The sequence below is a fragment of the Salmo trutta genome, chromosome 33 (assembly GCF_901001165.1).
Source record: "Salmo trutta chromosome 33, fSalTru1.1, whole genome shotgun sequence".
NCBI classification, from domain to species: Eukaryota; Metazoa; Chordata; class Actinopteri; order Salmoniformes; family Salmonidae; genus Salmo; species Salmo trutta.
Window position 1 is genome coordinate 16,146,227 of NC_042989.1, and position 22,712 is coordinate 16,168,938.

Below are 22,712 nucleotides of genomic sequence, written 5' to 3' on the forward strand. Positions count from 1 at the left end.
TTGTCTTTCAGTGTATCTGGCTGCTTGTGGGGAGACTCTGAACATTGATTTCACGTTGCCTTTTAATGAGTATGTCCCTACCACCTGCAATACAAGGTTCTGTCTGAGGGTGAGTACAGTAGCTAATAGCAGATGGAATTTTTCATGATTTCAAGATCATTTCATGTAAGGAGTACCCTTACAGTACTTTCCGATGTGGGCACGTATAAGTCTGTGTCTCTGTGTTAATCGTAGGCTGAAGACACAGACTTGCGGCTCTCCCTGCCAGACTGCCACCCCAGCAGGTACCCACTGCTCACCCTGGCCAAGGACTACCAGAACAGCAAGTTGCCACCTGACATGTGCATGCCTGGGGAGAGCCAGGGCCAGAGCCATGGCGGCCCTCCCAAACTCAACAAGTCCGGCTGGAGAAACATCACCCATGCAGAGTGAGTTAGACCCACTAAAACTTTAATTAACGGTATTCCACCAGTATTTAGCCATCATTTACTAGGAAACTGTGTGGTAGAGGTGCTAGGGCTGTTGCGGTGATCGTATTACCGCCACACCAGCAGTCGTGAGTCATAACCACAGTAAACACAGTAATCTCTTATGTACTTTGGATACGCACTATTAGTACCCAACTAGCTAACAATCCTCAGAGTGCTAATGGCCTCATACTCAGGGCTCTATTGTCTCTCTAACCACTCAGACAGCAATGCAAATGCAATTGAAAATCACATCAAACACTTATCAAAACAATATGTTCTTTTAAAACTCACCTCACTGTGATTGATCAATTTGAAGAAAAGTTCAACAACAGGTTGAAACAGTGAAAAACATGGTTGTTGTGGATGTTGTTTCAAAGCCTAACAACAAAATGGACAGCGCTTTCTAAGGTGATGATTAATTCAAACCACCCATATGCATTTTAGATCTTGTGCATAAATATAGGCCTATTTATGAGCCCAAGCCTGGAAAAAAAATACCTGAATTAAAATAATGATTGTGCCTTTATACAATACATAGCCTACTGCAAATTACACATGGCAGAATTTTTTTTATGAATAAATACTGATTTAAGATAGTATCATTGGTACATTAGCCTAAATTTAAACAAATTCAGATTTAACCTACAATTAGTGAAATTGTATTTGAATAGCATAGTAATAGGGATTTAAAAAATATATTTTCATAATTAATAGGCTGACACATTACCTTAGTTACAGAATATCTCACCACTGTGAGTATCCGTCTCCCCTCTCTTTAATTCCTTTCTCAAGCGCGCTGTCAATAGTTTAATGAAATATGTTTTCTTTGTGAAAACATGTTATTATTGATGTTCCGGAACAGATTTTGCTTGGTTTCCCAATTTAAGCACAGGGTAGCTGCAGGAACAGGGTTGAAGAGCCTTTGGCATGCAGAGTTTGGGCGGAATATCACCAGTTGTGCAGCAAAATTGCCGGAGTAGCCTTCCCAGCATCAATTAAAAATGTACTGGGGGAAAGTGGCCTCCGTTCACTATTCCAGTGCATACGGATGACATGTCTTTGTTGTCTTGCCCCTGTTCCTGCCCATTTGATAATGGGCCATTCTAAATCGGAAAAAAATTGACATATTAGTCAACACAAGATTAAATTAAGAATAGTCTGATGGGTGAAAATATGATCACTTCATGAGAGAACAGTGTGCAGCCTGAGGCAAGGAACAGAGCGCAAGTCTTTTTTGCGACTTTCTCAAATCAATAGCCTATAGTCGCATCATGCAGCCAATCTTTTGATTTCTAAGGGGTTCTAAGGTTTGTATTATTCACAACAAAAGTTGCCAAATAACTCTTAAATCTAGCGTATAGGACCTGTTTCAAATGATCACTTTTACGGTCCACAGAGCCACTTCTTATGCGCGTACTCTCGCTCCGAAACGGGAGGGAATTATGAAATACATGTTTTCTTAACAGAATTTAATTTTCTAAATAAGATCAAATGTTTAATTACATTTTTTCCTAATCTGCTATCAGCTAGCATAGCTGCATTTTACTTCGAAAAATATTACCTCGCCAACAAAAGTTTATTTTGCTGTATTTGACTCGCTGACGACCTCCTATGCCTTCTGGAGGATGGTCGAAGACCGCCCTGAACAGAGCCATGAACCTTTCATAGGAACCCAACTCATCCTCTCCTTTCTCCCAGACGTCCGTAGCCCACTCCAAAGGCCGTCCGGTCAGCAGGGAAATGACCGTGGTAACCTTGGACCTCTCGGTGGTGGGGGCTCCCGTCTGATAGGTAAAATAGAGGGAGCACTGGAGTAGGAAGCCACGGCATTTCAATGGAGTACCGTCATAGTTCTCCGGAAGGGAACGTCGGGCGTCGCTGACCTGGGTGGACGGCTGGGTAGGCTGGGGGACTGGCTCACTGTGACGACCCGTGGGAGGGAGAACCTCGCTGGTGGTGTCGAGGCGGTGGAGAACGTGGAGGACCTCCTTCATGGTCGTACCCACTAGAGCCAGCTGGTTGTGATGTTGGTGGAGTAGATGACCATGTTCCTCGACCGTCTGGAAGATGGTGTAGTCATCTGCTGCTTCCATAATTTCTGAGGCAGTATTCTGTAATGGAGACGCAGGGAGTCAGGAAGCACATGGTGAGTTTAATAATAACAAACATAGATAGTTACAAAACGAGAAGCGTCTAGACATGAAAACTGAACAAATACTACCTGAAGAGTGATGCTAGGGAGTGCTAGATGAAGGGGAAATAATCAGGGTAGTGATGAAGTCGAGGTGTGCCTCATGATGAGGCTCGCCAGGTTTGCGTCATGATGGGTTGCCAGGACCGGTGGTTAGTAAACCGGTGACGTTGTGCCCGGAGCGGGAATAGACGTGACATTAATAATAATATTAATAACAATAAATTATTATTCTTAATGTTACACAAAAATACCTGAAGAATGTTTTAATACATTTCATTTGTATGATTAATTGAAGTTTATTATTAAAATATGAATTTATCCTTCTTTACAATAAATAATGACCTGTCCCACTTTGCCAGTATTGACTGAAAAAGTAGTCTCAGGACAATTTGTGTTTGAAGAAGTCATCCATCCTGTTTTTAATATTTATTTTTTATTTTGTATAGTGTAGTAGAGTTCTTAAGCTATTTAGAAAGGTATCATGTTGGGGGTTAAGACAATGGGATGATTCTATAAGGTGTTGCGGAAAGCACATTTTCAGAAAGTGTCTCACTTTGCCAATACTCACCCTATAAAATAATGGCATGAGGCTTATAGGCAGATCTTGTCTGCTAAGTGAACAAGCCAACAGCCTATGGGATGGCACATAGCCAGATAACATACAGTAGGCCAACTAATTTTCTGTTCTTCTGAAATACATTTTCTTTAGACCACACAGTTTCATGACAGCCACAGCCCTATGTGGAGCTTGTTTCACTGTATCCCAAAGAAACAAACACGTACATAATTATTACTATGTAATTACCATTTCACTATGCCGTTTGTTCCTTGTGCTTCAGGGCTGGCTGGGTGGACTGTTGGACCGTCCCAAACTTCCTGCTCATCATTGATTACACCTGGCACCCCATCTACCCCCAGAAGGCAGACAAACAGCTCAAGCAGTCCTGTAAGCAGATTCCTAAGATGTTTAACTTCATTTGTGTTTATATGTTCCTGCTCTGTACTTCTACGTGAGTGTTTCTCTGTCCCTGCAGTGTCGGAGATGGAGGATGCCATGTTGTCGTCCTTGCGCCCCCCTGAGCACTCGTCTGTGCCCCACCCGCCACCACCTCGCAGGTCTGCCCCCAACAGCAGGGTGACCACAGATCCCTCTGAGCTGCCCCCTGACAGGCTCCATGTGGAGATAGAGATGTCCCCCGACTCCCAGATCATCCTCTACGGGCCCCTGCTCAAGGCCCTCGTCTCCATCAAGGTACAGTCAGGGAGACAACACACAGCACAGAAAACTGTGCAGACTCATAGACCTCATCCAGAAACCCCCTAGGGAGGGTAAATGCGAGATTTGAGGAAAACATTTGAGTGACGTGTACATGCTTCAAATCAAGGATTCAGCCCTTTGGTTAGAAAATGTCACAAGATTTAACCCTCCACACATCCCTCTCCCCCTTCTGTAGGAGAACTACTTTGGTGAGGACGACATGTACACAGACTTTGAGGAGGCGGTGTCCAGCCCTGTGCTGTCTTCCCTGTCCACCTCCTCCACCCTGGGTTGGTCTCCACTGGGCCTGGACGATGATGGGAGGGATGGTGCCACCCTCCACCCCCTGGCCCTGCGCCCCTGGGAAATCACCGTCCTCATCAACCTCTACAAGGTGCACGGACGCCTGCCCATGGTAAGTCCATCCCCACCTACCCCTGCAACAACCAGCAATCTTTATCAGCAACTAACACATTATGTGGTCTCCCAGCACCACTTTGTACCAGTTGTACCAGTGCTGGAGATAACCCCTTAACCCAGACATTCTTGTAACTCCTCTCCATGTGTGTCTGGACAGCACTGCGGCAGCGACAGTCCTGAAGCCCCCTCGGGGTTCCTAGAGAAGCTGTGTTTTGAGATGAAGAAGGGCTACAAGGAGACCATGCTCCAGCTTGTGCTCTCACCGGCTCACATATTCATCAGTGACAACTACCAGGTGAGTCAATCATAATCGAAAGGAAAGGAGCTTTAGTGATACATTCATACAAGAGCCCTCACTTTTCACTTCAAGGGGTGCACTTGTTCATGTTGACAAGGATTTAAAAGCACTGGATTGATGTAGACATTGCACAGAACATGGTTTATGATTGTATGCTTAGCAGTAGCCATTGGTTTGTTATTACTGGAGCCTCAGAGCTAAGAGATTTACCTGAAATGCCCTGGTTGGTAATCTCTTCCCTCATGCAATGACCTGCAGAACTGAGTTCTGCTGAGAATAATAGACTGCAACATTTTTGTTGTATGTGGCTCAATGTTTTGAGAGTACAGTGAATGTGGATCAACTGAAGATTTGAATTGCAAAGAATCAAATAGACACTTTTTACCTATTATCAATGCACATCACACAATACTACCATTTGACTGTCGAACTGTAGGAACTAGCCATTCTAAGGTTGTTTTGTGCTTTCACAAGATTGTATGCATGTGATGGATGTATGATAGATGTACATGTGCATGCATAATGTCTGGATGTTTGTGTGATGCGTGTATATGCATACTGGAAGCTAATCCCATCTGTCTTTAGGCTCCAACAAGTTTATTATTATTACTAGCGCTGTCATGCGATTAAAATAAGGAATAGAAATAATAGCATTAAGCGCAATTTTTGAATTTGCTAAAATGTGCCAAAAACTACTTATAGGCAATCTGTTTTGATTGTAAGAGAAATAAACACGAAATAATCTTCATCAGAACTTTTTAATGGTATTTTCAACATAAACAACACAAAAGTCACTGACATACAATATAGCCAGTGGTGGAAGAAGTACTCAATTGTCATACTTGAGTAAAGTAAAGATACCTTAATAGAAAATGACTCAAGTAAAAGTCACCCAGTAAAATACTTGAGTTAAAGTCTAAAAGTATTTGGTTTTAAATATACTTAAGTAATAAAAATAAATGGAATTGCTAAAATGTACTTAAATATCAAAGTCAAAGTAAATGTATAAATCATTTCAAATTCCTTATATTAAGCAAAACAATTTTCTCGTTTTTTATTTTTATTGACGGATAGCAGGGGCACACTCCAACATAATTTACAAACGAAGCATTTGTGTTTAGTGAGTCCGCCAGATCAGAGGCAATAGGGATGAATGACCAGGGATGTTCTCTTGATAAGTGTGTGAATTGGACCATTTTCCTGTCAAAATGTAACGTACTTTTTTGTGTCGAGGAAAATGTATGGAGTAAAAAGTACCGTAATTTCCAGACTATTGAGCGCACCTGAATATAAGCCGCACCCACTGAATTAAATGTTTTTTTTTTATTTTGAACATAAATAAGCCGCACATGTCTATAAGCCGCAGGTGCCTACCGGTACATTGAAACAAATGAACTTCACACAGGCTTTAACGAAACACGGCTTGTAACAAAAATAAATAGGCTTTAACGAAACACAGCTTGTAACAAAAATAAGTAGGCTTTAACGAAACACGGCTTGTAACAAAAAATAAAAAATTAGCAGTAAGCTTTAGTTGTCTTTTTGCACTGAGTCAATTCCTCACGCTGCTGTTTCCAACGTCTTATCATCGACTCATTAAGACCAAGCTCCCGTGCAGCAGCTCGATTTCCTTTTGAAACAGCCAGATCAATCGCCTTCAACTTGAAAGCTGCATCATATGCATTTCTCCGTGTCTTTTCCATGATGAGGGTGACAAAATGACTACCGTAATCAGAATGATGGGAAGTTTGAGAGCGCTCGATTTAATCTAAACAGTAAACAAAAAAGTTGTTTGACCTTAACCCGTTCGGCAATTTCATTGGTCTAATGAAAGCTTCATGCCGCCAAAAACTGAGCACGTCACAGAATGTGTTTTTTTGGAGAAAAAAAAATTGAAAGCAGGAAAAATCCATATATTAGCCGCGTCATTGTTTAAGCCGCGAGGTTCAAAGCGTGGAAAAAAAGTTGCGGCTTATAGTCCGGAATTTACGGTACATTATTTTCTTTAAGAATGCAGTGAAGTAAAAGTTATATTTGGCAAAAATATATATACTAAAGTACAGATACCCCAAATCAAATTTATTTATATAGCCCTTCTTACATCAGCAGACATCTCAAAGTGCTGTACAGAAACCCAGCCTAAAACCCCAAACAGCAAGCAATGCAGGTGTAGAAGCACGGTGGCTAGGAAAAACTCCCTAGAAAGACCAAAACCTAGGAAGAAACCTAGAGAGGAACCAGGCTATGAGGGGTGGCCAGTCCTCTTCTGGCTGTGCCGGGTGGAGATTATAACAGCACATGGCCTAGATGTTCAAATGTTCATAAATGACCAGCATGGTCAAATAATAATAATCATAGTAGTTGTCGAGGGTGCAACAAGTCAGTAACACAAGAGTAAGTGTCAGTTGGCTTTTTCATAGCCGATCTTTGAGAGTATCTCTACCGCTCCTGCTGTCTCTAGAGAGTTGAAAACAGCAGGTCTGGGACAGGTAGCACGTCCGGTGAACAGGTCAGGGTTCCATAGCTGCAGGCAGAACAGTTGGAACTGGAGCAGCAGCACGGCCAGGTGAACTGGGGACAGCAAGGAGTCATCAAGCCAGGTAGTCCTGAGGCATGGTCCTAGGGCTCAGGTCCTCCTCCGAGAGAGAGAAAGAGAGAATTAGAGAGAGCATACTTAAATTCACACAGGACACCGGATAAGACAGGATAAATACTCCAGATATAACAGACTGACCCTAGCCCCCCGACACATAAACTACTGCAGCATAAATACTGGAGGCTGAGACAGGAGGGGTCAGGAGACACTGTGGCCCCATCTGATGAAACCCCCGGACAGGGCCAAACAGGTAGGATATAACCCCACCCACTTTGCCAAAGCACAGCCTCCACACCACTAGAGGGATATCTCCAACCACCAACATACCATCCCGGGACAAGGCCGAGTATAGCCCACAAAGATCTCCGCCACGGCACAGCCCAAGGGGGGGCGCCAACCCAGACAGGAAGACCACGTCAGTGACTCAACCCACTCAAGTGACGCACCCCTCCCAGGGACGGCATGGAAGAACACCAGTAAGCCAGTGACTCAGCCCCCGTAATAGGGGTAGAGGCAGAGAATCCCAGTGGAAAGAGGGGAAACCGGCCAGGCAGAGACAGCAAGGGCGGTTCGTTGCTCCAGCCTTTCCGTTCACCTTCACACCCCTGGGCCAGACTACACTTAATCATAGGACCTACTGAAGAGATGTGTCTTCAGTAAAGACTTAAAGGTTGAGACTGAGTCTGCGTCTCTCACATGGGTAGGCAGACTATTCCATAAAAATGGAGCTCAATAGGAGAAAGCCCTGCCTCCAGCTGTTTGCTTAGAAATTCTAGGAACAATTAGGAGGCCCGCGTCTTGTGACCGTAGCGTACGTGTAGGTATGTACGGCAGGACCAAATCGGAAAGATAGGTAGGAGCAAGCCCATGTAATGCTTTGTAGGTTAGCAGTAAAACCTTGAAATCAGCCCTTGCCTTAACAGGAAGCCAGTGTAGGGAGGCTAGCACTAGAGTAATATGATCAAAAAACTACTTAAGCAGTACCTTAAAGTATTTTTACTTAAGTACTTTACACCACAGCGTATAGCTAGCTATTAATGCTCCCAATGTTTAAGTAGGCCAATTCCATCTTGTTCTTGAAGGTTAACACTTGCATGAACACACAAGTTGTTAAACATTCAGGGTTGACTTTAGGGGAAAAGAAGGTTTTAAAACCTGTCCAACAATGTTATAAATTCCACAGAAGACAATAACAACAGATCAGCCAGGTCTGAGTTCATGTAATATACTGCTCAAAAAAATAAAGGGAACACTTAAACAACATCCTAGATCTGAATGAAAGAAATAATCTTATTAAATACTTTTTTCTTTACATAGTTGAATGTGCTGACAACAAAATCACACAAAAATAATCAATGGAAATCCAATTTATCAACCCATGGAGGTCTGGATTTGGAGTCACACTCAAAATTAAAGTGGAAAATCACACTACAGGCTGATCCAACTTTGATGTAATGTCCTTAAAACAAGTCAAAATGAGGCTCAGTAGTGTGTGTGGCCTCCACGTGCCTGTATGACCTCCCTACAATGCCTGGGCATGCTCCTGATGAGGTGGCGAGGGATCTCCTCCCAGACCTGGACTACAGCATCCGCCAACTCCTGGACAGTGTGGTGCAACGTGGCATTGGTGGATGGAGCGAGACATGATGTCCCAGATGTGCTCAATTGGATTCAGGTCTGGGGAACGGGCGGGCCAGTCCATAGCATCAATGCCTTCCTCTTGCAGGAACTGCTGACACACTCCAGCCACATGAGGTCTAGCATTGTCTTGCATTAGGAGGAACCCAGGGCCAACCGCACCAGCATATGGTCTCACAAGGGGTCTGAGGATCTCATCTCGGTACCTAATGGCAGTCAGGCTACCACTGGCGAGCACATGGAGGGCTGTGCGGCCCCCCAAAGAAATGCCACCCCACACCATGACTGACCCACCGCCAAACCGGTCATGCTGGAGGATGTTGCAGGCAGCAGAACGTTCTCCACGGCGTCTCCAGACTCTGTCACGTCTGTCACGTGCTCAGTGTGAACCTGCTTTCATCTGTGAAGAGCACAGGGTGCCAGTGGCGAATTTGCCAATCTTGGTGTTCTCTGGCAAATGCCAAACGTCCTGCACGGTGTTGGGCTGTAAGCACAACCCCCACCTGTGGACGTCAGGCCCTCATACCACCCTCATGGAGTCTGTTTCTGACCGTTTGAGCAGACACATGCACATTTGTGGCCTGCTGGAGGTCATTTTGCAGGGCTCTGGCAGTGCTTCTCCTGCTCCTCCTTGCACAACGGCGGAGGTAGCGGTCCTGCTGCTGGGTTGTTGCCCTCCTATGGCCTCCTCCACGTCTCCTGATGTACTGGCCTGTCTCCTGGTAGCGCCTCCATGCTCTGGACACTACGCTGACAGACACAGCAAACCTTCTTGCCACAGCTCGCATTGATGTGCCATCCTGGATGAGCTGCACTACCTGAGCCACTTGTGTGGGTTGTAGACTCCGTCTCATGCTACCACTAGAGTGAAAGCACCGCCAGCATTCAAAAGTGACTAAAACACCAGCCAGGAAGCATAGGAACTGAGAAGTGGTCTGTGGTCCCCACCTGCAGAACCACTCCTTTATTGGGGGTGTCTTGCTAATTGCCTATAATTTCCACCTGTTGTCTATTCCATTTGCACAACAGCATGTGAAATTTATTGTCAATCAGTGTTGCTTCCTAAGTGGACAGTTTGATTTCACAGAAGTGTGATTGACTTGGAGTTACATTGTGTTGTTTAAGTGTTCCCTTTATTTTTTGAGCAGTGTATATAATCCAGCTATTAGAGCTAACCTAGGCTACTTATCCATGTTCTTCAACATGAACTAGTCACAAGCTGCTACTTCTAAAAATGTGTGACCATTTGCTTAAATAGTTTGACCTGAGAACTACAACAAAAACAGCAGCTAAATGGAATGGATGTCCTGTTCTGATTAAAATCATTGTGGGAAATTAGAGTTGAATCAGCCATGGCACTGTAAACATTATTTTGATTAGCTAGCTAGCTAACGTTAGCATAACTAGCTAGCTGCTTCTGTACAAATGATGTTTTTGCTGTTATCTAAAGAGAGGCCTAGGAATGTGTTTATGGTTGAACTTTCTAAGTTTTCCTTCAAAATGGTTGCTCAAAGCTGTGTGCATAGTGGATGTTTAAGCACCACAGTAGAGACAGAAAGCACTACAGAGATCGAGTGCACACTGTAAGCAGCACAGAGCGTGTTGTGTGTTGCACTTAAAAGGTTTTGTGTGGAAACGCATTCGCTTAAGCATGTGGTAAAGAAATGGAGATGTGATTAATGCGTTAAGATGTTCACTTTGACAGCCCTAATTATTACCTGTATCCACACAGCGGCCCACATCTGATGGTGTTCTGAGGGACGGCCACCTGAGTCTCTCTGGTCTGCAGATGCGTGCCCACGCCATGTTCTCAGCCCAGGGCCTGCCTCTAGGCACAGACACCCTGGAGTACGCCTGGCTCATAGATATGCAAGCCGGGGCCCTCACTGGGAGAGTCACCATGCCACAGGTCTGTCTACACTGCTGTTCTATCTGTGTGTGTCTGCGTATATCTAATGAATGTGTTGTTCCTCAGCTGGCCAGTGTGATGGAGTGGGGCGAGACATACATGTTTCACGTCTTCTCCCGGGAGTTCCAGCTGGAACAGCCCAAGCCCTCTGTCATCTGCCAGCACGGGGTGGACCGCCGTGTGTGTGACTCCAAGGTAACACTTTCCCGTGCATGGAAATCACATACTAGAGAATCTGTAGTCTGCTGGTTTTCTATATTTGTGTAAAAAATATAAGACAGTAAAAACCAGTGTAACTATTCTGTTCTCTTCTCTTGTAGATGGCCTGCCTGCCTGGACACTGCCGGACCTCTGAGGAGCTCAAGTACACCATGACCCGTCTGGCTGTGGATGGGGCTGACCTCTTCATAGTGGAGCACAGCTGTGCAGCCAACATCAAGGTAATTCTTAAACTCTAGAACAAAATGTTTAACGTTAGGGGGTACTTGACAGGACTCGACATTAACGAGTATCCTCATGTCCGGGACAAGTAAAAAAATAAAAAATAAAAAAAAGTCAGACAAGAACAATAAAGATTTAAGTTGTCCAAATGGACAAGTAAAAAAATATCCCCCAAAAATCACAATATCAAACAATTACTCCGATCAGAATTGGATCAGAGAGGCCAACATTGGATTAATATTCAAATTAATGTTTCATGTAGGTCTACATAAATAAAAAAGCTTACATGTCAAAGTGTAGGTGATATGCATATTGGCTACAGCCTCCTGTCCAAACCAATGCTGACATGGAGGCGGCAGAAAGTGTAGCCAATGGTTAATGAGACTTTTAATTACATAAATACCGTACCTTTAGAAAGTATTCATACCCCTTGACTTATTCCACATTGTTTTGATACAGCCTAATTTCAAAATTGATGAAAAAAAATACATATATATAATCTCATCTACAAAAAATACCACAATGACAAAGTGAAAACTATTTGTCTAAACTAAATTAAATACAGAAATATGTCATTTACATAAGTATTAGGTTTTTGTCCTGCTGAAAGGTGAATTAATCTCCCAATGTCTGGTGGAAAGCAGACTGAACCAGGTTTTCCTCTAGGATTTGCCTGTTTTTAACTCCATTCCGTTTATTTAAAATCCTGATAAACTCCCCAGTACTTAACGATTACAAGCATACCCATAACATGATGCAGCCACCACAATACTTGGAAAATATGGATAGTGGTACTCAGTAATGTGTTGTGTTGGATTTGCCCCAAACATAGCACTTTGTATTCAGGACAAAAAGTTCATTGCTTTGCCACATTTTTTGCAGTATTACTTTAGTGCCTTGTTGTAAACAGGATTCATGTTTTTTTGTGAATATTTGTTTTTATTCTGTACAAGTTTCTGTCTTTTCACTCTGTCAATTAAGTTAGTATTGTGGAGTAACTACAATGTTGTTGATCCATCCTCAGTTTTCTATCACAGTCTAACTGTTTTAAAGTCACCATTGGCCTCATGGTGAAATCCCTGAGTGGTTTGCTTCCTCTCCCACAACTAAGTTAGGAAGAACGCCTGTATTTTTGTAGTGACTGGGTGTAATGATACACCATCTAAAGTAGAATTAATAACTTAACCATGCTCAAAGGGATATTCAATGTCTGCTTTTTTTAAACTAATAGGTGCCCTTCTTTGTGAGGCATTGGAAAACCTTTTGTGGTCAAATCTGTATTTGAAATTCACTGCTCGACTGAGGGACCTTACAATTATCTGTATGTGTGGTGTACAGAGATGAGACAGTCATTCAAAAATTAGATTGAACACTATTATTGCACACACAGTGAGTCCATGCAACTTATTATGTGACTTGTTATCAAATATTTACTCCTGAACTTATTTAGGCTTGCCATAACAAAGGGATTGAGTACTTATTGACTCGAATACATTTCAGCTTTTCATTTTTAATCAATTTGTAAAAATGTCTTAATTCCACTTTGACATTATGGATATTGTGTGTAGGTCAGTAACAATTCAATCTCAATTTAATACATTTTTAATTTAGGCTAACGCAAAAAAACAACAAAAAGTCAAGGGGTGTGAATACTTTCTGAAGGCACTGTAAACACATTGAAACCAGCATTTTTCTCTTGTTCTATTGGTTTTCAAATCAACGTTCTTTTATTGTCCAGCAGCCGAAGGAATAATCCTAGTCATATTAGTAACCCATGCTAGTTGATGCATCTTTAGATCTCCCCTCTTTCTTTATTTCTAACTGATATTTTAATCTCTGTCACATGGATCCACTCACGCATGCGGTGCGCTTTTGAGAACATTGTTTTCCCGCTAATTGCATTTTGGAATATTTGCTCATAGCCTACAGCCAGTGCACATTGTTGAGCTTATAATATGAAGAAATAAAACTTTATCAACATCTTAAGCTAAACAGTCTGATCTGTTGCATCAGCATCATTGCTTTAAAAAAAAAATATATATATATGTGCACTGTTTGTATGGATCTGTCGTCCCAGAACTGTCCCAGAGTCTGTTTTGAACCGTATAAATATTTTTTATCATCCGAGCGACGACAGGACGCCCTTAATTTCAAGCCCTGGAGGGAATTATTTTCTAACGATGTAAAAAGTATTTCGTTGCAATGTTTTATAGGCTACCAAGGGTGGCCAACCATCCTCCAGGGGAACCTTAAAGGGGCAGTGTTGTATTTTGAGACATGCTTGAATATGCAAAGATGCCAATAGGAAGTGTGTAGCCTACATTTTTGTCTATTTCTCTATGGTAAAAAAAAGATAGTAATACATTTTATTTTGTAAAGTGGTTCCTTGAATCATAAAATTATGTAAAAATGGTGTTACAGGCCTTTTCTTTTTTTTCATTTGAGCTTTTGGACAAGTAAAAAAATCTGTCCTACTTGTCCAGAGTGACAAGTGTCAGAAAAAGTTCATGTCAAGCCCTGCTTGAGGACAGGAGTTGAAAAACACTGCTCTATTTCTACCTTCCCTTCACCTAGACCGGCGCCATCCGACTGGCCAACTGCAACCTGCACAATCAGGCGGTAGGAGAAGGGATCAGTGCTGTGGTTCAGGACGTATATATCCACCAGTACATTGAACAGCAGCAGCAACAGCCCCAGTCAGACGGGGTCCGACCAGGGCCCTCTCCAGGTCAGGGGTTAGGGCTGGGCCAGCCCCCTGTACTGCGGAGATCCTTCTGGTTGGAGGCTGGCTCGGTCAACTTTGCCCTGATCACGGCTGACGTGGCACTGGCTGCGGACCACCCGGCCAAGTACGAGGTGCAGAGGCAGTTCCTGGAGCTCCATGACGCTCACACCAAGAGGTAGGAATGGAAGAAGGAATGAATACACTTCATTGATTCCAAAGAAAATAGGGGCAAATGGATCCCTAGAGAAAATTGGTCTTGGCACCACCAGCAGCAGTCACAGACACAGAGAACACAGAGACATGAGTGCGCTGTCTCTCTTTTTCCCTTCCTCCCAGGCTATGGTTCCTGTGGCCAGATGAGACAGGGCGTAACAAGCGAAGCAGGAATAAGTGTGGCTGCCTGGGGGGCTGTCGTTTCTACGGGGGCACCAACACAGGCCTGGACTTCTTCCATCTGGAGGAGAAGACCCCCTTGAGCTCTGCCTTCTCCTCCAGCGCTGAGTCAGACATTTGCTACGGCCAATCACTGCTGCAGCCTGGAGAGTGGATCATCACCAGGGAGACAACCAAACTGTCCGATGGTACGGGAGTTTTAATTTATTTTATCAAACGGTACAGGATTATAGTTCATAGGGATTGTAGACCGATGCAGAGGTCATATCTGGGTTAACTGTGAAAATTATGTTAAATGTCAAGGATGATGGTCTGTTCCATTTTAGCTTTGATCTGTGTATCTGGAACACACATAACCTACAGTAGTGTGTATTCTCTCCTATAGGTAAGGGTTTGGGGGTGAAGAAGGACACCTGTACCCCCAGTCCGGCCCCGGAGCCCGGAATGCGGGGTCAACACCTGAGCCTCCAGGTGCCTCCGCGCTCCCACAGTTCGACCTCCTCCTCCGAGGAAAATAGTTCCTCCAGTGCAGCATTGCCCCTACTGGCCGGGGAGCGGGACAGCCCGTCTCCCAGCACTGAGGAACGCATGTTCCCCATGAACGGCAAAAGCACTGCAGAGTGAGTAGCAGATGAGTGCTCCAGGGGTGCAACAGGCATACACATATTCACAATTGACCAACAGCCCGCATACTAGCCCACGAAGAGTGAAGAAGCTGACAATTTGTTGATTCCAAAGTGCATTATCTTGGTATTCTCAACCCCTTCTTCTCTCTACACAGTACTCTTACAGATGTCCCTGAGGGCTCCCCAGTCTCTCCCAACAGTGCCCAGGAGCGCTCCTCCCTCCGCTCCCCTCTCCGCTCACCCCTCAAGCGCCAGTCCTCCATGCAGTCTGCCCGGCTAGGCAGCACCAAGAGCCTGTCGGCAGCCGTCTTCACCGACAAGCCTCCGCCGCCCCTCGCTGGTGTCCAGTTCAGCAGTGAGGTCTCCCGTAGTGACGAGAACGCCCTGGACTCTCCGCGCCGGAGCTACAGCTCCTTCCCCTTCACGCCGTCCGCAGACTCCTGCACCTTCCACCAGTACCGCTCGGCAGACTCCAGCATGTCGGTGGCCGACAGCGAAGCTTACTTTTCAGCAGCAGAGGACTTTGAGCCCATCAGCAGTGCAGATGAGGGTCCAGGCACCTACCCTGGGAGGAAGAAGAGGAGGCAGCAGCAGCAGATGCAGTATCAGCCCCAGCAGCAGCCCTACCACATGGACCACTACAGGTGGGGACTGTAGCTGCTAAATGACTGCACCTCCTTTTCCCGACCCTTCTCCCTCTTACCTAAGCGCGTACTTACTTCAGAGAATGTGTTCTCAGTCAACTTACCTTGTAAAATAAAGGGAAACAATACATGCTTGCAGTATTTAAACCAATCTGTTGTGATTCCAGCCGCAGCTCCATCTACCACAGCGTGGAGGGCCCCCTCACATATGTTTTGAACGGGGATCTCATCACAGAGCCCAGGCCTTTACCCATGCCCCCCATGCTGCCCCCACTGCCAGCCTACCCCATCCCCAGCCACCAGTCGCAGGCCTCCTTTGTTTCGGCGCTGGGGTTGGAGGAGGAGGGCTCGGTGGAGGTGGAGAAGACCCCCGAGCCAGGCCTGGTGACACGACAGCCCCACGTCATGGCCTGCTACCAGAGTTACCTGGCCCACTACCAGGTAAGGCTGAGACACAATACTTTATCCCTGAACTCTTATTATTATTATTATTATTATTAGTTAGAAAAACTAAGATGTATTGTACATACATTTGACACCACTGTATAGGGTTGCAAAGGGAGGGTATATTACTGTTAACTTTCATATCAACTTAGTGAAGTTGAATTGAACCATATGGCCTATCCACTAGAAACTCATGGACAATATGGACATATACAGTTGAAGTCGGAAGTTTACATACACTTAGGTTGGAGTCATTAAAACTCGTTTTTCAACCACTCCACACATTGTTAACAAGAACTATAGTTTTGGCTAGTCAGTTAGGACATCTACTTTGTGCATGACACAAGTCATTTTTCCAACAATTGTTTACAGACAGATTACTTCATGTATAATTCAGAAGTCAGAAGTTTACATACACTAAGTTGACTGTGCCTTTAAACAGCTTGGAAAATTCCAGAAAATTATGTCATGGCTTTAGAAGCTTCTAATTTGAGTCAATTGGATGTGTACCTGTGGATGTATTTCAAGGCCTACCTTCAAACTCAGTGCTTCTTTGCTTGACATCATGGAAAATCAAAAGAAATCAGCCTAGACCTCCACAAGTCTGGTTCATCCTTGGAAGCAATTTCCAAACGCCTGAAGGTACCACGTTCATCTGTACAAACAATAGTACGCAATTATAAACACCATGGGACCACGCAGCCGCCATACCGCTCAGGAAGGAGACGCTTTCTGTCTCCTAGCGATGAACGTACTTTGGTGCGAAAAGTGCAAATCAATACCAGAACAACAGCAAAGGACCTTGTGAAGATGCTGGAGGAAACAGGTGCAAAAGTATCTATACAGTGAGGGAAAAAAGTATTTGATCCCCTGCTGATTTTGTACGTTTGCCCACTGACAAAGAAATGATCAGTCTATAATTTTTAATGGTAGGTTTATTTGAACAGTGAGAGACAGAATAACAACAAAAAAGTCCAGAAAAACGCATGTCAAAAATGTTATAAATTGATTAGCATTTTAATGAGGGAAATAAGTATTTGACCCCTCTGCAAAACATGACTTAGTACTTGGTGGCAAAACCCTTGTTGGCAATCACAGAGGTCAGACGTTTCTTGTAATTGGCCACCAGGTTTGCACACATCTCAGGAGGGATTTTGTCCCACTCCTCTTTGCAGATCTTAAGGTTTTCGAGGCTGACGTTTGGCAACTCGAACCTTCAGCTCCCTCCACAGATTTTCTATTGGATTAAGGTCTGGAGACTGGCTAGGCCACTCCAGGACCTTGATGTGCTTCTTCTTGAGCCACTCCTTTGTTGCCTTGGCCGTGTGTTTTGGGTCATTGTCATGCTGAAATACCCATCCACGACCCATTTTCAATGCCCTGGCTAAGGGAAGGAGGTTCTCACCCAAGATTTGACGATACATGGCCCCGTCCATCGTCCCTTTGATGCGGTGAAGTTGTCCTGTCCCCTTAGCAGAAAAACACCCCCAAAGCATAATGTTTCCACCTTCATGTTTGACGGTGGGGATGGTATTCTTGGGGTCATAGGCAGCATTCCTCCTCCTCCAAACACGGCGAGTTGAGTTGATGCCAAAGAGCTCCATTTTGGTCTCATCTGACCACAACACTTTCACCCAGTTGTCCTCTGAATCATTCAGATGTTCATTGGCAAACTTCAGACGGGCATGTATATGTGCTTTCTTGAGCAGGGGGACCTTGCAGGCGCTGCAGGATTTCAGTCCTTCACGGCATAGTGTGTTACCAATTGTTTTCTTGGTGACTATGGTCCCAGCTGCCTTGAGATCATTGACAAGATCCTCCCGTGTAGTTCTAGTCTGATTCTTCACCGTTCTCATGATCATTGCAACTCCACGAGGTGAGATCTTGCATGGAGCCCCAGGCCGAGGGAAAGGCAATGCTACCAAATACTAATTAAGTGTATGTAAACTTCTGACCCACTGGGAATGTGATGAATGAAATAAAAGCTGAAATAAAATCACTCTACTATTATTCTGACATTTCACATTCTTAAAATAAAGTGGTGATCCTAACTGACCTAAGACAGGGAATTTTTGCTAGGATTAAATGTCAGGAATTGTGAAAAACTGAGTTCAAATGTATTTGGCTAAGGTGTATGTAAACTTCCGACTTCAACTGTATATAAAAAATGTATACTTTATGTGAATACATTTTTAAAAAGTAATTCCGAATTACCACAGATTGGTAATTAACATGTACCCAAAAATGTGGGTAACTTTTGTAAATTACCAGTAGTTTTGCAAACCTACACCTGTATTGTTGTTTGTCAGGGAGAATAGGGAATCATGACAGCTCTATTCATTGCATCTTAAATCGAGGTCGACCGATTATGATTTTTCAACACCGATACCGATTATTGGAGGACCAAAAAAGGCCGGTACCGATTAATAGGCCGATTTGTATATATTTGTAATAATGACATTTACATTACATTTACATTTAAGTCATTTAGCAGACGCTCTTATCCAGAGCGACTTACAAATTGGTGCGTTCACCTTATGATATCCAGTGGAACAACCACTTTACAATAGTGCATCTAAATCTTTTGGGGGGGGGGTTAGAAGGATTACTTTATCCTATCCCAGGTATTCCTTAAAGAGGTGGGGTTTCAGGTGTCTCCGGAAGGTGGTGATTGACTCCGCTGTCCTGGCGTCGTGAGGGAGCTTGTTCCACCATTGGGGTGCCAGAGCAGCGAACAGTTTTGACTGGGCTGAGCGGGAACTGTGCTTCCTCAGAGGTAGGGAGGCGAGCAGGCCAGAGGTGGATGAACGCAGTGCCCTTGTTTGGGTGTAGGGCCTGATCAGAGCCTGAAGGTACGGAGGTGCCGTTCCCCTCACAGCTCCGTAGGCAAGCACCATGGACTTGTAGCGGATGCGAGCTTCAACTGGAAGCCAGTGGAGAGAGTGGAGGAGCGGGGTGACGTGAGAGAACTTGAGAAGGTTGAACACCAGATGGGCTGCGGCGTTCTGGATGAGTTGTAGGGGTTTAATGGCACAGGCAGGGAGCCCAGCCAACAGCGAATTGCAGTAATCCAGACGGGAGATGACAAGTGCCTGGACTAGGACCTGCGCCGCTTCCTGTGTGAGGCAGGGTCGTACTCTGCGAATGTTGTAGAGCATGAACCTACAGGATCGGGTCACCGCCTTGATGTTAGTGGAGAACGACAGGGTGTTGTCCAGGGTCACGCCAAGGTTCTTAGCACTCTGGGAGGAGGACACAAGGGAGTTGTCAACCGTGATGGTGAGATCATGGAACGGGCAGTCCTTCCCCGGGAGGAAGAGCAGCTCCGTCTTGCCGAGGTTCAGCTTGAGGTGGTGAGCCGTCATCCACACTGATATGTCTGCCAGACATGCAGAGATGCGATTCGCCACCTGGTTATCAGAAGGGGGAAAGGAGAAGATTAATTGTGTGTCGTCTGCGTAGCAATGATAGGAGAGACCATGTGAGGATATGACCGAGCCAAGTGACTTGGTGTATAGTGAGAATAGGAGAGGGCCTAGAACAGAGCCCTGGGGGACACCAGTGGTGAGAGCACGTGGTGCGGAGACAGATTCTCGCCACGCCACCTGGTAGGAGCGACCTGTCAGGTAGGACGCAATCCAAGCGTGGGCCGTGCCGGAGATGCCCAGCTCGGAGAGGGTGGAGAGGAGGATCTGATGGTTCACAGTATCAAAGGCAGCAGATAGGTCTAGAAGGATGAGAGCAGAGGAGAGAGAGTTAGCTTTAGCAGTGCGGAGAGCCTCCGTGACACAGAGAAGAGCAGTCTCAGTTGAATGCCCAGTCTTGAAACCTGACTGATTTTAGGATCAAGAAGGTCATTCTGAGAGAGATAGCAGGAGAGCTGGCCAAGGACGGCACGTTCAAGAGTTTTGGAGAGAAAAGAAAGAAGGGATACTGGTCTGTAGTTGTTGATATCGGAGGGATCGAGTGTAGGTTTTTTCAGAAGGGGTGCAACTCTCGCTCTCTTGAAGACGGAAGGGACGTAGCCAGCGGTCAAGGACGAGTTGATGAGCGAGGTGAGGTAGGGGAGAAGGTCTCCGGAAATGGTCTGGAGAAGAGAGGAGGGGATAGGGTCAAGTGGGCAGGTTGTTGGGCGGCCGGCCGTCACGAGACGCGAGATTTCATCTGGAGAGAGAGGGGAGAAAGAGGTCAAAGCACAGGGTAGGGCAGTGTGAGCAGGACCAGCGGTGTCGTTTGGCTTAGCAAACGAGGATCGGATGTCATCAGCCTTCTTTTCAAAATGGTTGATGAAGTCATCCGCAGAGAGAGAGGAGGGGGAGGAGGATTCAGGAGGGAGGAGAAGGTAGCAAAGAGCTTCCTAGGGTTAGAGGCAGATGCTTGGAATTTAGAGTGGTAGAAAGTGGCTTTAGCAGCAGAGAAAGAAGAGGAAAATGTAGAGAGGAGGGCGTGAAAGGATGCCAGGTCCGCAGGGAGGCGAGTTTTCCTCCATTTCCGCTCGGCTGCCCGGAGCCCTGTTCTGTGAGCTCGCAGTGAGTCGTCGAGCCACGGCGCAGGAGTGGAGGACCGAGCCGGCCTGGAGGATAGGGGACAGAGAAAATCAAAGGATGCAGAAAGGGAGGAGAGGAGGGTTGAGGAGGCAGAATCAGGAGATAGGTTGGAGAAGGTTTGAGCAGAGGGAAGAGATGATAGGATGGAAGAGGAGAGAGTAGCGGGAGAGAGAGAGCGAAGGTTGGGACGGCGCAATACCATCCGAGTAGGGGCAGAGTGAGAAGTGTTGGATGAGAGCGAGAGGGAAAAGGATACAAGGTAGTGGTTGGAGACTTGGAGGGGAGTTGCAATGAGATTAGTGGAAGAACAGCATCTAGTAAAGATGAGGTCAAGCGTATTGCCTGCCTTGTGAGTAGGGGGGGAAGGTGAGAGGGTGAGGTCAAAAGAGGAGACGAGTGGAAAGAAGGAGGCAGAGAGGAATGAGTCAAAGGTAGACGTGGGGAGGTTAAAGTCACCCAGAACTGTGAGAGGTGAGCCATCCTCAGGGAAGGAACTTATCAAGGCATGAAGCTCATTGATGAACTCTCCAAGGGAACCTGGAGGGCGATAAATGATAAGGATGTTAAGCTTGAAAGGGCTGGTAACTGTGACAGCATGGAATTCAAATGAGGAGATAGACAGATGGGTCAGGGGAGAAAGAGAGAATGTCCACTTGGGAGAGATGTGGATTCCAGTGCCACCACCCCGCTGGCTCGATGCTCTAGGGGTATGCGAGAACACGTAGGCAGACGAGGAGAGAGCAGTAGGAGTAGCAGTGTTATCTGTGGTAATCCATGTTTCCGTCAGCGCCAGGAAGTCTAGGGACTGGAGGGTAGCATAGGCTGAGATGAACTCTGCCTTGTTGGCCGCAGACCGGCAGTTCCAGAGGCTGCCGGAGACCTGGAACTCCACGTGGGTCGTCCGCGCTGGGACCACCAGGTTAGAGTGGCAGGCGGCCACGCGGTGTGAAGCGTTTGTATGGCCTGTGCAGAGGGGAGAGAACAGGGATAGACAGACACATAGTTGACAAGCTACAGAAGAGGGTACGCTAATGCAAAGGAGATTGGAATGACAAGTGGACTACACGTCTCGAATGTTCAGAAAGTTAAGCTTTCGTTGCGAAAATCTTATTGACTAAAATGACGAAAATGCTAGCTAACTAACACAACACTACACTAATCAAGTCGTTCCGTTGTAATGTAATAGTTTCTACAGTGCTGCTAGTCGGTAGAGGTTGGCTATTATACAAAAGCAACTTTGTAGCTAGCTAACATAACATAACACTAATCAAGACGTTCCTTTGTAATGTATTTAGTTTCTACAATGCTGCTCGTCGGTAATAGTTGGCTAGGTATGGAACAATGGCGTCGCGGGGGACGGAAATAGCTGCCTAGCTAACCTCGATAATTACTAAACTACACAATTATCAAGCTATGACAAAGACAGCTATGTAGCTAGCTAGCTAACACTGCACTAGTCAAATCATTCCGACAAAAATACTGAATGAACACTTATTTTAACTTCATATAATACATCAATAAAATCTATTTAGTCTGAAATAAATAATGAAACATGTTGAATTTGGTTTAAATAATGCAAAAACAAAGTGTTGGAGAAGAAAATAAAAGTGCAATATGTGCCATGTAAAAAAGCTAACGTTTAAGTTCCTTGCTCAGAACATATGAAAGCTGGTGGTTCCTTTTAACATGAGTTCGATATTCCCAGATAAGAAGTTTTAGGTTGTAGTTATTATAGGACTATTTCTTTCTATACCATTTGTATTTCATATACCTTTGACCATTGGATGTTCTAATAGGTACTTTAGTATTGCCAGCCTAATCTCGGGAGTTGATAGGCTTGAAGTCATAAACAGCTCAATGCTTGAAGCACAGCAAAGAGCTGCTGGCAAATGCAGGAAAGTGCTGTTTGAATGAATGCTTACATACCTGCTGCTGCCTACCCCCGCTCAGTCAGACTGCTCTATCAAATCATAGACTTAATTATAATATAATAACACACAAGTACGAGCCTTAGGTCATTAATATGGTCAAATCTGGAAACTAACATTTCAAAAACAAAACGTTTTTCTTTCAGTGAAATACGGAACCGTTCCGTATTTTATCTAACGG

At 45.0% G+C, this 22,712-nt stretch overlaps 1 protein-coding gene across 10 annotated transcripts in view; it reads left to right on the top strand.

Moving 5' to 3' along the window:
• The window catches only part of LOC115172482 (transmembrane protein KIAA1109 homolog), a 133,235-nt gene that overhangs the window by 28,980 nt on the left and 81,543 nt on the right, over positions 1-22,712 (top strand). For all 10 annotated transcript variants that reach the window (XM_029729954.1, XM_029729964.1, XM_029729955.1 and 7 more), the window contains 14 exons: positions 12-109; positions 235-428; positions 3,504-3,610; positions 3,699-3,916; positions 4,119-4,337; positions 4,500-4,637; positions 10,607-10,783; positions 10,850-10,978; positions 11,104-11,223; positions 13,799-14,124; positions 14,286-14,530; positions 14,728-14,962; positions 15,124-15,612; positions 15,780-16,053. In XM_029729954.1, coding sequence (XP_029585814.1) covers positions 12-109; positions 235-428; positions 3,504-3,610; positions 3,699-3,916; positions 4,119-4,337; positions 4,500-4,637; positions 10,607-10,783; positions 10,850-10,978; positions 11,104-11,223; positions 13,799-14,124; positions 14,286-14,530; positions 14,728-14,962; positions 15,124-15,612; positions 15,780-16,053 — 2,969 coding nt within the window. The remainder of the gene's footprint in view (positions 1-11; positions 110-234; positions 429-3,503; positions 3,611-3,698; positions 3,917-4,118; positions 4,338-4,499; positions 4,638-10,606; positions 10,784-10,849; positions 10,979-11,103; positions 11,224-13,798; positions 14,125-14,285; positions 14,531-14,727; positions 14,963-15,123; positions 15,613-15,779; positions 16,054-22,712) is intronic.